Genomic DNA, 15,788 nt, shown 5'->3' on the forward strand with positions numbered 1-15,788 from the left:
TCTTTTCTATTAAGATATTTATTGTGTTGAGGAAAAGGGACTGAAAAAAGATTTTACTTTATTTTTCTCATGCATATTTGTTGTTTTGAATGTTCTACCTCAGCTTTGTGAAGTTATACACTGTTTGATACCAGCCTGCTTTTTGGCATCAAGTGTTTGTCATGTTCTGACCATAAAGAAAAGTTTAAAAGCACAATAACCCATCTGGTTTCTTCAGGAGCAAAAAATCTGCCTTTAAACTTATAATAATAAAAATTAAAGAAACAGATTAAATAATGATTTTACTATTTTTGTCCATAAAGCTCAGCCCTTACTCATACACTGCTGTATTAAACTCAATATAAACTACTAAAATAACCAAACTTAAGTTTCACTTTCCGGCAGAGAGGTAAATAATCCATGGAGGAAAACAAATCACCTAAAGACATACTTTAGAAAGTTATTTTAACCTGTAGTTGTAGATCATTTTTGGACCTGAGCAAATGAGGGGAGGATGTGATGTAGGCTACAGTTTGAGCTACACAGAACGATCGGATATTTCTCCAACCACTTTAACTTTCATCTCCTAATCTTGCAGCCATGACTGACAATATGACAGGCAGACGTCAACGTCTACAGCTAACGTAAAGGTAACATATGAGTTATATTAATGGCGAGGTCTCACATTGTCAATTACTAAAAGAAAACCATACAAATTAATAAGGCATTTTAGGCGAGTGTGCGTGACAATTTTCCCACCAGCCTTAAACGCACCAGCAGCAAATTTAATACCTACAGCAAATTTACAGTAAATTTAAGACAATTTAAGACCTTAATTTCCCTGATTTCAATTTAAGACCTTTTAAGACTTTAAGGAGCTGTGAGAACCCTGTCTCATCCAGTCAGTATTTCATATGTTGAACTGTTCCTTTAGCTGACTGTGGTAATACAATTACAATACAACAAGGCCGTCAAGCAGTGAAAATCTTTACTCTAGTAAAAGTAAAATTACTCCCATAAAAATAAAAAATCACTGAAGTAAAAGGTTAAAGGACAAGTTAGGGACAGATTTTTGTTTTTAGTGTATAGCCTGCATTTGTTCTGCAGAGACTATAGGCTCTAATCGCCGTTAATTGAAAGTGAAAGTAGTTCTGCAGCTTGTGAACGGGTCATACAGGCTGCTTTCCAACACGGCCAGTGGCAGAGAGTGCAATTACTAGTTTTGAGTAATATAATTAGAAGACCCAAACCTTCAGTCCAAAAGTTATTTGCCTGATTTTGTAAATGTTTGTATCGGCCCAGCTCATTAAGAGGCCTATCTAGCACAAGCGCACCAGCTAAAGCTCTCTTGCGTAACTGCGCACACATAGCTTGGATGACAGGACATACCAAATGATTACAATATGTTTTGTTGGCCCAGTTTTTCAGCGGGGAAAAACAGTGCTCCCAAGTCCCAGTGGTGTCGCCAAAAGATTCTAGAAGGTTCCGACAATCTGTCTTCACTGTTGTGTCAGACTAATTTTGAAGCAGAGGGCCCTGGATTTGTGTGTAAATTGAATCCACTACTAAAACACTTCTGCCTTTTCTCTACCTCTTTCCAATCAGCTGCACAGTTGTGGATATTAATTAAAATCCTATAATATTAGGCTGTACCTTTGGTCTTTCACAAAGTAACTAGTCTATAGATTTATGGCTGTTTTATTGCTACCTCATGTCTGTTCTGACATTTCAGTAAAACAATATCACCTGTTCATAATTTATCCATCAGTTGTCTGTTGGCATCGGTCACATTCTATCATGCTCTGACACCACACTAATCTATAATCACTGTCGGAGCAGCCTTCAGCATGCATGCAGTGTTTTTCTATGAAACTGTTGGTTATTTCTACACATTTGACCAAGGGCGCAGACGTTAGTAGGGACATGTCCTTACCAATATCAAGCAATAACTGAATTGTCCCTAGCAATATTTTTGATCACAACATTTAAATACAACCTATTTTATCCGTCAGTGTCAAACCGATGTGTTTGATACACAAACAGTACACTCTCACTCTCTAGTATGGGTCCGGTGTGTTTTTAGGTTTTGAAAGATTATGTTTATGAAGAACAGTACAGAAGGAGACAAAGATGGTGTGGTAGATAAGCAGCAGACAGTCTTAGTCTTTACTGCATTTTCATCCTCAGTGAGAATAGTGTATTTCACATTGCATTACCAATCAATCAAACCTGTCATTCTTTGTTGGTCATTTCTGACCTTGACCAATCAATCAATTCCAGCTTCATGAGGAATCTTACCTGGTGTCCACCGCCGGTTGTCCTCTGTCACCATGTCCACACCATTGATGAGGTTTTCCCAGAATTCCTCCAGGTTGTTGGACTCAGGCAAACGGCCCGATATTCCTGCTATGACTATCTCATCCATGCTGTATTACTGTGAACAGAGAGAGAAAGCGAGATATGTCAACAATAAAAGCAGTACTTAATACACATTCCCATACACTGATTTATTTGTCGCGGCCCGCCACATTATCAATGCTGACCGCCACATACTGATTTCCGATTTATTTATTTATTTACTATTAAAATGGGTTCAATAGCATTTGATTGCAGAGCTGAGCGAAGCCATTTCTTCGCTCAGAACCTCCTCTTGCTCGCTCCGTCTCTCTCTGGCAAACACATTGACAACGGACCAGTCAGTCAATTGAATGTTTGGTATCATGAACACATCTGTTCAACACAACGCTGTCGGACCCACCTTCAAAAACTTTTAGTTAGTAAGCACTAAGTAGCCTAGCTAATAAGGACAGTTATTTTAACGTTAAAAAACAGCTGGGTTGTCGATGTTAGCACACTGTAGGCCAACATAGCTGCTAGTCATATATCGACTGCACGCACACCAGTTACACTGTCATTCTATGGGAAACACTGTACATACACAGAATATGTATAAACAAATATTCAATACAATATTAACTGATCCAATCAGGTATGAATCAAGTTCTTATTTCAACCAGGCAAGCTTTTCTATCCTAAAAGAAGTGTAAAAATATTTTTTCTTAATTTTGAAACTAAGGCAGAACAAAATTAGACTGTGGCGGGCCGCCATAGTCTCGTTAATTAATAGGAAACACTGCCATGAAATGTGAAATTTCAAAAGGTCCCAGTGGCAGTAATTGAACAGTATTAATTCACACTAAACACGCGTTAGTATTGAAGCATGAGTAATTGTGTTGGCATCGACTGGAGTCCCTCTGAGCATGCATGACAGAGCACTTACAGCAGACAATGTAGTCTGCTGATATACTACTCTGTACACATGAGTGAGCATCATCCATGTTGAACCGTGTGTGAGTGTGAGTGTGAGTGTGTGTGTGTGTGTGTGTGTGTGTGTGTATGTATGTATATGTCTTGGTCTTTGTTCCTTGTTTCTAGGTCAGGGCAAGACCCATCCACCAATCATGAGCTAGCTTGCAGCTTGGGGACAGAGCAACTCTAAATGAAAGCATGTCACTGCCTCCGTATAGAGCCTTCCCTCAGAACAGACTGTACACACTTCGGGACACTGCCTGAGCCCACATGGTCGGACACATGGAATTCAGTAGTCTTTCCTGTTGATGACAATCCCCTTATATATTGTTGTTTTCATGGGAATAGTAATATCCATCATTTTCTTCTCTCTTTATCATGCCAACGTATTATCAATACATACAAAATGGCACACGGAAAACGAAAATCTAAACTATTTGAATTTAGGAAGACAAAATTCTGCCGTTGGTGAGAGCAGATACTGGCTGAAGTTACAGAGGACGCTTCAGAAGCGGCGAACCATCCCAGGTCTGACGTTTTGTCTGTCTGTCTCTGACTGACACTTTCAAACAGCACTAGCTACTCATGCTGTCAGATATGCTGACAGTAAGCTCTGGTTGCTGGTTAGAAGTCAGTACATCAGAGCTGAGCCACAGCAGAAGAGTTTGTTTACAGTGCACTAAGGCCCATCATTTAACAGTACATACAGAAATCATGCATGAAACAAAGGGCGGTGAAAGTAAACACAAACTCTAACTCTTAAACTCTAATTATACCCTGTGTACATGTAGGGTTGTGCCAATTAGCGATTGAAGGCCATGATTAGACGATATAAAAATAGAGAAGATCGCCCAAGCCTAGTGCAAAGTAAACAGAGTTGCGTCAAAGTCCCGCCACTTGGTAGCCATCTTGGTAACGCCTCCAGGCAGTTACTTGGGACTAACAAGACCAGTCCCCTATCTAAATGAATGGGGAGTCATTTTTAGAAGTTATGTAAATCTTTACACCCCAGATCACAACACTTCTCCTGATAAAAGAAAAACATTTCTAAGTAATGTCCATCTTCCACAATTAGACAAAACCAAAGCAGACAAACTTGAAAAAAACAATAATATAAGAACATACAAAAGCTTTACATCTAATGTCCAATAATAAATCACCAGGCCCAGACGGGTACCCAGCTGAATTTTACAAACACTTCCGGCCGCTACTCTCATCCCTATTACAAAAAGTTTTAACTGAAATTCTTAGCAATTCGAAAATACCTCAGCATATGAACACTGCTCTCATAACACTTCTCTTAAAACCAAATAAAGACCCCACAAAATGTTCCTGTTATCTGCCATTATCACTTTAAAGCTTTAACCATTAGACTAGACTCTGTCATCTCATCGATAGTACAAACAGACAAGACATGCTTCATTAAAGGGAGACATTCTTCAGAAAATTCTAGACGGCTATTTAAGATTATTCATCTTGCAACTAATACGGACTATAAAATCAACTCACCTGTTATTGCTTCATTAGATGCTGAAAAGGCATTTGATAGAGTATACTGGTCGTTTCTTTTCTCCACTTTCCAATACTTTGGTTTTGGTCAAAATTTCATTAACTGGATTAAGACATTATACAATTCTCCCTCTGCCTCAGTCACAGTCAATGGACACATTTCTAAACCAGGGTATAAGTAAAAATCAATACCTTTTTAAGACCTTTTCAAGACTTTTTCAACATATTTTAAGACTGCCATGACACTTTGAGCTAAACGATTAAATCTGCCACACACCTTCAAAAGAGAAGGTGAAAATTAAAAGTATATTGTTAATTTAATAGTAAACTGTTTGATAAAGTTTGATATTAATATATTCATTATGTTGCTATATTCAATATAATTTCATATAGTATGTAACTTACCACTAGTATAATATTAATTCAAATTACAGCTGTTTTAGTTTGGGGTTGTTTTTTATTCATTAACTTTTAAGAAAAATGCTCTAGGCTACATGATAAGTCTCCAACCTTGATTTTGGGCAGGCTACTAACTCGTCAATAATCATAACCGTTTATGCAAAACAATGAGTTCAACATGTATAAAGTTTGTTGCAGCACATCAAACTTTTTTTTGCGATTGGTCTGTTCACAAAAAGTGACACTGACGAGAGCATCGGCTTTATGAAAAATTGAACGTGTTTCAATAAAAGGCACCAATTTAGCTAAATAGCCAGCTAATGTTAGCCAAACCCACACGCTCCTCGAACTTTCCCTGTTGTTCTGTCTTACCGATTCAGCTGCTGGTGGCGCAACTCGCTCTTGTTTTTCCAGGAACGGGGCTGTCGAAAGTGTTTGATAACTTTGCGCTAAAAAACAAAAAAAAAGGTTTAAAAAGCGTTTTTCCCCACCAGTTATACTTCCACTTAGACCCTTCTATCAGTGGAACCACACGATTGGCTTAAATATGTTTCCCGCCTCGGGTGTTAAAAGCAGGGTGGGATAAAAACGGCATCTTTGGCGTTATGGGCTTTCACTATGGAGCTGTACTGTGGATTCTTAAAGTGGAGTGTCTCCTCTATAAAACGTCACTGACTGCGTTCACGTCGGCTGTCCACAACTGTTTGGTAGTATATTAGGCGGAATGTTGGAAGGCTACCCGCCATATTAGCGGGTAAATATATTCGTCATATAGTTTCTATTGACTGTAATTAGCAGCAGACCGGCATTCTTGTTGGTTGTGTCTAACTTAAATTGGACCCCGATGTACCAAGGTACCTAAAATCATTTAACACATGGATTAGGGACGTTCATTGGTTGCCTGTGTTTGATTGGAGTAGATTTGTAAGGGGTGGGCATTAGGGGACAGGCGAAAGGAGTCAGGAGGGGATAGAAGAATATCCGCATTTATGTTGCATTCGCATACTGAACAAAAGTTTGCAGCTTCATCCCATGTGAAAAGGCCTTTATCCCAGGCCTTTATCATGTTTGCTTTCACATAGCGGTCCGGCTTTACAGGAACCAGCAGCGCGCCGCATGTCGGCTGTGGCTTTCATAAACAGATCTTTCTGTCTTCTGTCTGTCACCAACTTTCCCTGCTCAGAGGCGGATAAAATCTGCTCCATAGCTTTCATAACTCACACATAACTCAAACACTAGCTTTCACGCTACCTTATTTCACGGGGGGTGAAATAAGGTAGCGTGAAAGCTAGTGTTAGGAGCTAATTACCAAGGATGTACTAGGAGTTTTTTTATTTAACCTTTATTTTACCAGGAAAGAAATCCATTGAGATTTTTAATCTCTTTTACAAGGATGTCCTGGAGTGTTTTTAGCTTTTAGCTGGGTAGTTGGTGGTCCAGTCAGTGTGTCAGACAGTGGTGCGTCTGACACTAGAAAGTGAGCAGTCTGACGAGCAGGTTTAAGTTGATAAAGCATGACAAGAGTGAGCAGTGATTTATTTTGAATGATTACTAAGCATCTTGTAAGTTTATGAAACAATTTAATTCAGTTAAATTAAATTTTATTTATATTGTGCCAAATCACAACAGTTATCTCACAGCGCTTTTCATAAAAGAGCAGGTCTAGACCGTACTCTGATGTTATTTACAGAAGCCCAACAATTGTCATTTAGTTATGTTTTAAGTACATTTAATAGCAATAATATAATTTTGCTTCAAATTTCACTCTGTTTGTATTTGACATAATACCTTGTTATCTCAATTAAAAGGCCAGAAACAAATGTTTATGTGACACAAAAGGCAATTTATTATTTTGGCCAGTACAAAAATATGTTTAGTGGGTGGATTTTTTCCCCCCATCTACCAGCCACCTTGGCAGGTGAGCCAAGAAGTTAATTTCCACCCCTGGTACTGCTCCACTACAACCTCCAGACCAGCTTCAATGTTGTTCATACGCAAAAGCACATGATTCAAATATATTTCATCAAACCATCAGTGGGCCTTCATGGCGAGCAGATGTGGGCACTGTCATCATGGAATAGAACATTAGAATAGAACATCACGACAAACGTGTTTGGTCACAGGATAAAGGTGACCATGCTAAATAACTCTGCTTGGTTTGGAAGTGGACCCAAACTATGCATGACAGAGCCTCACTGCAGCGGTCTAGCATTCAGGCCTGTACACAGCACACTTGTCAACTATATTGTGATTTTTGCAGTGATAACATATAGACTTTACTAGGGCAGCCACACAGGTATTTTTGGCTGCCCATTTTAGCATTTTGCAGAGAAACACAGAGAGAGATGTTATCTGATTTTAATTTACAAGACGTGGACACGGTGGATATTTTACAGGCACTTGCCAGGTAAAGCCACAGTGAAGAACACCAGTGCAAATGTCATTCAGTACCACGTTGGTTTCAATAGGCTACATCATTAACAAGCCTCCTCCACATGCTGCCAGAACTTTTTGCAGTTTGGTAGAATAGCTAGCTTAAGCATGAATTGATTGTTAACATTGTCAATTCATTTTCTAATAGGTAAAAATACTTTATTTCTCTTTTGGAAATCCAGTTCACCAATAATACCTGATTGCATAGGACTGATTTAAGAATTTTAACAAAAGCTGAACAATCGGTTGGGTTCAGCAGTACAGGATAATATGGTAAAAAGTTTGTATTATTTATAACTACAGGCCATGAGGATCAGACCGAACCTATAGGTAGAAGCAGGATGGCCACAGTACGACAGGCTGTCCTGCCCCTTTCTGTGGCTCAGTAGCTGAAGGGATTTGGGCCCAAGGATAGATGCACTGGCCTGGGATTAGACCTAATGTAGCACCTTCAGTGAAATATCTAGCATTACCTGACCCAGATCACACACTAACTCCATGCACATGACTGGAGCCATAAGGAGACTATATCCACAGGCTGCAAGCTAGACTGATCAATACGTATACTGTAAAGTTACTTAGCAACGCAGCCTCATGCTTGCTCCTTATTCTATCCAACAAGGACTGTCTGCAGTCTCTTCTACAGTTATCTTTATTATCAGCCCTAAAATTCTGAATATCACACTGCTGAGCTCATCCAACAACAAGACTTGACTTGTCACACAACCTCCATAACATAACTTGAAGTTGGAAATATACACCCACCTCTAAATGAAGAGGACAAACTTGTTTGTGGATTGCAGAGTTGTAACCAGTTCACTTCAGTTCCAGACCAGTTTCTCTTTCTCAGCTCTCTCTTTCGCACATGTACACTCACTGCTGTTATGATGTTTTGTTGTTAAATTGGTATGTTTGTATTATACTGTATTACATGATCCTCACAGACAAGGCATGCTGGCAATGTGGTTGAGAAGAAAGATGGTGGACTGCCTGCTAGTTTCTTTTCATGACCTCCCCCCTACCACCACACACACACACAGCTAATTCCTCATCCACGTGTTAAAGTGAGCAAACTACAATGAATGTATGTTTTTAAGTCATGTCAATTATTTTTGGGTTTAACGCAACCATGTTGTAGTCAGTCACTATACATGAAGAAATTTATATATAAATAATAATGGCTTTCATTTTGTTTGTTCTCATCTAGCAGCCATGCCCTACAGTAACACGCAAGCAAAAGCTACCATCAAATCAGCGGAGGAAACAGTGGGTATGAAGAATGAATGAGACATTCACTCTCTAGTCACCCAATCCGCAGAGAGCTGCAAGTCCAAAAGCTACCTACCTGTAGGGTCTCAATCATGGCTTATCATCAGCAGCTCACTCCTGAGACAAAATGTCATAGTGAAAGCACCAGTGATCCACCTTGCACTACACTTTTGTTTTGGATAGCAGGATTTCACCAGGCAGGTTTATCTGAAGCAGCATGCTGACTGGAGTAAAATCAGGGTGGATGTCCAACACAGAGGGCTAAATAAGCTACTGAATCCAGGCACAAGGACTAGCAAGACAATTTCTTGAAATCTGCTTGGTCAAACCCTGCAGCAGTTACTGGATCCACCCTCTCAGGCAGGTCCACAGCTATATATTACAGGATTTTCCGGGGGGACACTGGCAGCTACAGGACAAGTTGAACTGCTGATGATCTGCCCTTGGTGAAGTGTCACATCAACTGCGGGGTTGATTTAAAGAAGCATTTATCACCGTCTATGGTTTCTTTCTCATAATAAAATGCCTACTATTTGAGAATAACGTTAAGCAATATGAGGAGTACAATAATTTTTTGGGGCTTGAATATCGAACGAACATCGATTATCTCCATCAAGGGGAAGCAAGACAGACATTTCCAAAAGTTAGAATTCATGGAAATAAAAGTTGCCTTAAGCAGAATGTAACTAACATAACGTTAACTTACCTAGCATGTTGACAAAGAAAAACTGTCAAGTCATACCGTTAATTAAATAGTTACTTTTTTTTTTAAGCCAAAAGCAGAATCGACTAAGCGTTAACGCTATCTAGCAAGTCATAACAGTAAGTTAATAAAATAATCATTCTTTTTTATATACCGTTAAAACCGCGACGGTGTTAGCAGCTGAATGCCGCAGCTAATGACTTAGCATCTTACCTGTGCAGTCCGGACTGGTTTGACGTTCCTGAAAGATCCCGAATTATTTGAAGCACTTGTCAAATCTTAGCGCTCGTTTGTCATGTATTTCCGTTAGCTAACAGTTACTGTAATGAGGAATGTCTACCTCTGCCGTGTCTCTGTCTGTGGGGGTAACGTTAGCCCTCCGCTTCTTTGAATCTTTTTTTGTCTGATGAATTTAAATGTCTCACATTCTGCCCTGGCCACGCCACATGGGCTGACAGCTTGGCTTGGCTGCACAGTCCAATGAGAAAAGAGGCAGGGCTCTCGGATCCAGCCAGTGATGGAGTCATTCGCTGAACGCCCCCGTTGTCACCCAGAGAGAAAAAAAATGTAACGTTCAGACAGGGTTACTGGAGTTCAAGCTCCTTCTGTTCTCTGCCAGACCTAACAAATGAATGTGAAAAGCGTTCATTTGCCTTATAGACAAAATAAGAACGTGTAGTCACATTTGACTGCAGCTAATTATTTTGTGTTGGTTGTCCAAAGACATAGTCTACGGTGAATTTTAAGGAGGCTATCCACCTAACATGTAGGCTATAACATGTCTAACGGACATGTCCAGAAATATCTTCGCCCAGTTGCAGCACCCTCAGTTCTGCATGGGTGGACGTTAGGTGTTAAATGCCTTAATGATCACCAACATGACACAAAGTCTAATTGCCATCTTTTAATGTTGTGGTCCTCAGAACTTAGAAGGGCTCATTTGGAAGGCAAGGCTTTCTCTGGTGATACCATAGGTCTCATTTCCACTGGGGATGCTGGGGACATGTCCCCATCAATTTCTGAAATGCTTGATTTTGTCCCCATCACTTTTTGAAATCGTTTGTTGAAAGAATGTTAAAAGAAATAGCTTGCAACAACAAATGTTAACTAATAAATCAAAATGCTTTGAGAAAAGTTTGCAAAATGCAAAAACATGCAATGCAAAGAATATAGAAGGAAAAAATGTGCATTTTCTTAAAAAGTACCTTAAGCTAAAAAAAAATAGTTGATTACTGCATTACATATATTTTTATATTTTGAAATGTCACCTGTCAATTTGTGTTTACTTTTATTTAAATAAAGACATACACCATAAATTGGTTCAGAAAATGTCTCCAGAAGGCAGGAAATTAAGTGTTTAATGCTCAAAATCTGAGGGAGGACCACCACTGATAAATCTCAGCACTGGATTTTTCTTCAAAAAAGTGTTAGAATATCTTCTCGTTTTTCGAGGAGTGTATTGTCACATCCCTAATCTGAGCCCTTATTTTTCCACCACTTTTCAACACAAAGTGACGCCTTGATACAGACCTGAGTAATGTTGAAGTCCAACCTTTAGAAACCTGGACTGACTGACTGTAACAGTCGTTAACATCCCTTGAACCATGCATTGTTATAATTAAACTGCATGTATTGGATATCTTTCGATTTCATTTTGAAATATTTAAATTAATAGTTCCGTTTTGAGAATTTTCTTACTACAATATATAAAAACTATTTCTGGAGCATCCAGTGTCAGTGATAATGTCAAATACACAATAATAGTGTATCCAAGGTAGGCTGGATAACCATGATCTGGATGACTGAGAATCTTCACATACAGTAATGGTGTACTTTGTCACATCCACCACCAGCAATTACATGTTGACCACTCTGGGCCTAAAACATAAATATGTCATAAAATCTTAAACATTCTTCTGTCTTCTTAATCCCACTAAGCTTTACAATAAACGTGAACGTACCGGCATCAGCACACGTGGTACACACATTGAACTATTTTGGATGGCATGTAAATTGTCCAATCACGGAGCAAGGGTGTAAGGCTTCCTCCAATCATAATAAACGGGCGGGTGCTGTTAGGAGATAGGATGATTAAAAGGCGGGACCCAAGTGATGACGTACCAGGGAAAGCTCGTCTGACTTCTTGGGGTTACTGGAGTTCATAATTTCGGATAGCATGATGTTCTAAGGAAGGTTTTTCCTAATCACCTGCTGTGGCAGCGTTAGTGATAACAGCACACAATGACCCTGTGATCAATAGAGAGACGGACAGAAGGGTGCTTTGGCTAAAATTAGGTAGCATTTTATTACTTACTGGACTGGCTGGACAATAATATTAATGCACACCAAATATACAGAGTTTAAAAGATGTAGTTTGTGTTCAAAGGAATTCATTTTATAGCCCATTTTGCTTGCTAGAAATTTTAAAGCCCAAATTTTAAAGCCCACAGTCACATAACTGTGGATTGTGTGCTCTGTAGCATCATTTTTGTATGAGTCACCATGAAGAGGAATCTGATAGCTGAGACATCAGATAGTTTAAAGAAGAGAGATGGCATTTTAATCAACAAAAAAATCCAGATTAATACATGTTCTGAAAATATATTGGATTTCTGCTCATTTACTGGTACCCACAGTGAAAAGAAACTCCAACAATGTGTAGGGTATTGTATGTATGTCTTTACTGGATAGTTGAAAGTAGTGAGATGACAGGAAATGAGTGGAGAGAGAGACTAGGGATGACATGTAACCAGGGTCCCCGGCCAGACACAAACCAGGGACGCTGCAGTTTATGGTTGGTGCTTTAACCACAAACCACCAGGGAGCCCTAGTTTTGGTCAGTGTTGAGAATTATTGTGAGCCAGCTGTCAGGTGTGAAGAAGTTTTAGAGACTGATGAAGACTTAGCATGGTTTGAGGAGATACAGTGCCAGCATACAACATGTGAACACGTCAAATGCCAACACCAAATCTGAAGGAGAACATCTTGTGGTCCCTTTTATGTTTCTGTCTGCCACCTAGTGCCTGTAGGTTTCTTTATTAGGTCACCTTCACCTAGAACAACTATCTATCTGATGTTTAGATTCCAATGCTTCGTCATATTGGAATCTATCACTATCCATGAGTTGTACTCTAATCTGTGGAATTGTGGAGTTAGTTCTTGTAAACATTCTTGTATGGCTCAACCTTGTAAGATTCCCAGAGAACACTGATATCTGCTAGCCTGACGTCTGAGCTACTGTCTTTAGCTAATCAGTCTATTGTTGTCTTCTTGACGAGGACAAGTACATGTGAGAACTACCTAAAGCTATAATGTCAAACACTTATGGGGTCAACTACATTACACTAAGCTAGACCTGTCTTGACACCTAAGAAATATTCTCAACAGTCAGGACCCCATTCACAACTTTCTTTGACTTTCTTCCCTTACGAGTCGCTGTCAGATTTTATTGCTGAGATCACAATGAAAACAGACAATTTGACAAACTCGAAACTGAACTATTTTTGGAAAAACAAAGAAAATAAAAAAGGTGAATTTACTAACAATACAATAAAACATGCAAAACTGCCTTCAACAATATATACATTTAAAAATAATAAGTATTATACACAGTCCGCAGTAGTCCTTTACTGTTCAGACATGTGAGCTCTGATGTTTGAAGGAGCATTCAAATATAATAATATCTTCTTACCATAATCTTTATTCTATAATGTAATGAAGAATATTGTGTTTTGGTATTTATTGATTTGGAGTGAATTTCTCTTGTCTGTGCTTTTACTATTGTGTGTACTTATGCTGTCAGGATCACTTGGAAGAAGCTATAATGAAATAATAAGCTATACATATTGGCTTTAAAAGAATGAATGGTAAAAATCGAAGCAGCAGATGATTAGAAATACTTTTAGTTCATAGTATGATATTGTAGTTGCTGTTAGAAATTTGTGGCTGAGATAATCCTGATGACATCACTATGACATAACCAGGGATTTTCTCAGACTTGACAAAGCTCCTCCAGTGACATAGAAGATTGAACCGATCCAGTAGTGCTAACCATGACCAATATACTGACAGACTGTCCTGTATGTGTGTCAGACATTGTAATTTCTGATCTTGCTGATCCTCCTAGTGCTTTGATGGAGATGTAAAGGGGTTCGTACTCTGCTGGACCTTGGTTGGGGGATGGACTCCATCACCACCCGACTCAGCCATCTCCCTCCAGCTCAGCTCATCTTCAGATGCAGACAAGAGAGATGAAATTATAATCGCTTTTACAGATGAAACATTTTCATTTACTGGTATCTTTAATCAAGTGTAGGCTATAATTTGTGGGTGTCCAAGTGGATCAGTGATCTGAGGTCTGTGACCATCAGTGACAGGAAAAGCATTTACATCCTTCACTTAGATAAAGGTGATTTTGTTTTGGATACTTGCTAAATGATTTATATTTTGATTCATTGTCCTGCATTGGGTTATTCATGGTTCAGTTGGTAATGCCTGTCTTTGTGTTATCCTCAGAAAATGGTCTGATCAGCCATTAAAAAGAACATTAAAAAGCTGCTTTTTGGTAAGCATACAACACCATCAGAGCGAGACATCAACAGAATGGAGAGAGACACCAGCAACACTAAAAATATGTGGCAGGAGATCAGGAGTCAGCTATAAAGTCTACTCCATCTCCAGCAGATCTGAGAAGAATCCTGCTGAGTATGAGTAAAACTGCTGGGCTAATAACATCCCTGGCAGTATACTACAAACCTGTGCCAACCTAGTTGATGTTATTACTGACATCTTTAACATATCACTGTCTAAGGAGAGTGTGTCCCGCGCTTTAAAACAGCCACCATTGTCCCTGCACCGTAAAGTGTGCAGTGTCTAGTCTCATCCCCATTCTGATGAAGTGCTTTGAGAAATTGGTTCTTCAGCACGTAAAGAACAACATTCCAGCCACCCTGGACTCTCACCAGTTTGTTTTCAGAGCCCACAGATCCACAGAGGATGCCTTCTCCACTGCCCCCCACTCAGCCCTCACACACCTTGAGAAAAGCAACATCTACATCAGAATGCTGTTTGTGGATTTCAGCTCAACACAATCTCCCCATGAAACTGATCAGCAAACTCAGCACTGTGGGCTTGGGTACCACAACCTGCAACTGGTTACTGGACATCCTTACAAACAGACCCCAGACAGTTCAGATTAGCAATCACTCTAGTGCTCAACACCAGAGCCCCCCATGGCTGTGTGCTCAGAACCCTCCTGTTCACGCTGTACACCCACAACTGCATCCCCCGACATGGAGAGAACACTGATGTGAAGTTTGCGGACGACACCACCATCATCGGCCGAATATCAAACAATGATGAGACTTAATATCGGGAGGAAATTCATAATCTTATAGAGTGGTGCTCAGAGAACAACCTGCTGCTCAGCATCAGCAAAACCAAAAAGGGATCATTGATTTCAGGAAAAAGGAGGTGGAGACACACTCCTGTCTACATCAGTGAAGCTGAGGTGAAGCAGGTGAACAGTTTCAGGTTCCTGGGAAACAGCTTCACAGAGAACCTGACATGGTCGTCTCACATCTCCACGCTAGTGAAGAAAGCTCAGAAAAGGCTGTACTACTTAAAGGTCCAGTGTGTAATATTTCTGAGGATCTAGTGACAGAAATGCTATATAAGATCCATATCTATATTTTCAGTGGTCTATAAAGACCCTACATAATGAACCATTATTTTTTTACTACCTTAGAATGAGCCATTTCTATCTACATAGTAGTAGGCCAAATTCCCACGCCAAGTTCTTGTCAGCTTTTACAGAGGAGCAATAGAAAGCATCCTGACTAGAAACATCACCAACTGGCATGGGATGTGCATGGTCCAGGACAGCGGGTGATTAGATCATTGTCAATCAATCAATCATCTACTGAGCATCAGTGATATCGGTGAGGTAATTTCTTTTATGGGCCCAGACTTTTGTTGTGTATTTTGTAAATTGTTTTCATCCTTTTTGGGTAAATACAACGATCCTTTTGAAATTTCACCTGTGAGTCTTCCTTCCTATACCCTACCCCTTCATCACAGAGAGAGCACAGTTCTCCACAACAAAGGCTTTCAGGAGCAGAACACCTCAACAACTCTTGAGTTGGGCTGGGATGATAAGGACTCAGAATAAAGCATACAGTAAATGTTA

At 39.6% G+C, this 15,788-nt stretch overlaps 2 protein-coding genes across 8 annotated transcripts in view; both read right to left on the reverse strand.

The window, feature by feature from the left end:
• The window catches only part of fasn (fatty acid synthase), an 80,622-nt gene extending 70,584 nt beyond the window's left edge, over positions 1-10,038 (reverse strand). Inside the window, exons 1-2 of the mRNA XM_038735140.1 lie at positions 9,815-10,038; positions 2,278-2,413 (exon numbers count right to left, since the gene is read on the reverse strand). Of these exons, the coding sequence (XP_038591068.1) occupies positions 2,278-2,404 (127 nt within the window). The 5' untranslated portion in view covers positions 2,405-2,413; positions 9,815-10,038. The remainder of the gene's footprint in view (positions 1-2,277; positions 2,414-9,814) is intronic.
• Positions 10,039-12,135: 2,097 nt separating this feature from the next.
• The window catches only part of ccdc57 (coiled-coil domain containing 57), a 44,244-nt gene continuing 40,591 nt past the window's right edge, over positions 12,136-15,788 (reverse strand). For all 7 annotated transcript variants that reach the window (XR_005447059.1, XR_005447058.1, XM_038735800.1 and 4 more), the window contains one exon: positions 12,136-13,830. Coding sequence is in view for 5 of the 7 variants with exons in the window: in XM_038735800.1 (XP_038591728.1) it covers positions 13,724-13,830 (107 nt within the window). In the remaining 2 variants the exon portion in view is untranslated. The remainder of the gene's footprint in view (positions 13,831-15,788) is intronic.

Source organism: Micropterus salmoides, unplaced genomic scaffold (assembly GCF_014851395.1).
Source record: "Micropterus salmoides isolate LMB-PRFRI ecotype aquatic unplaced genomic scaffold, ASM1485139v1 Ms_hic_scaffold_21, whole genome shotgun sequence".
Classification (NCBI taxonomy): Eukaryota; Metazoa; Chordata; class Actinopteri; order Centrarchiformes; family Centrarchidae; genus Micropterus; species Micropterus salmoides.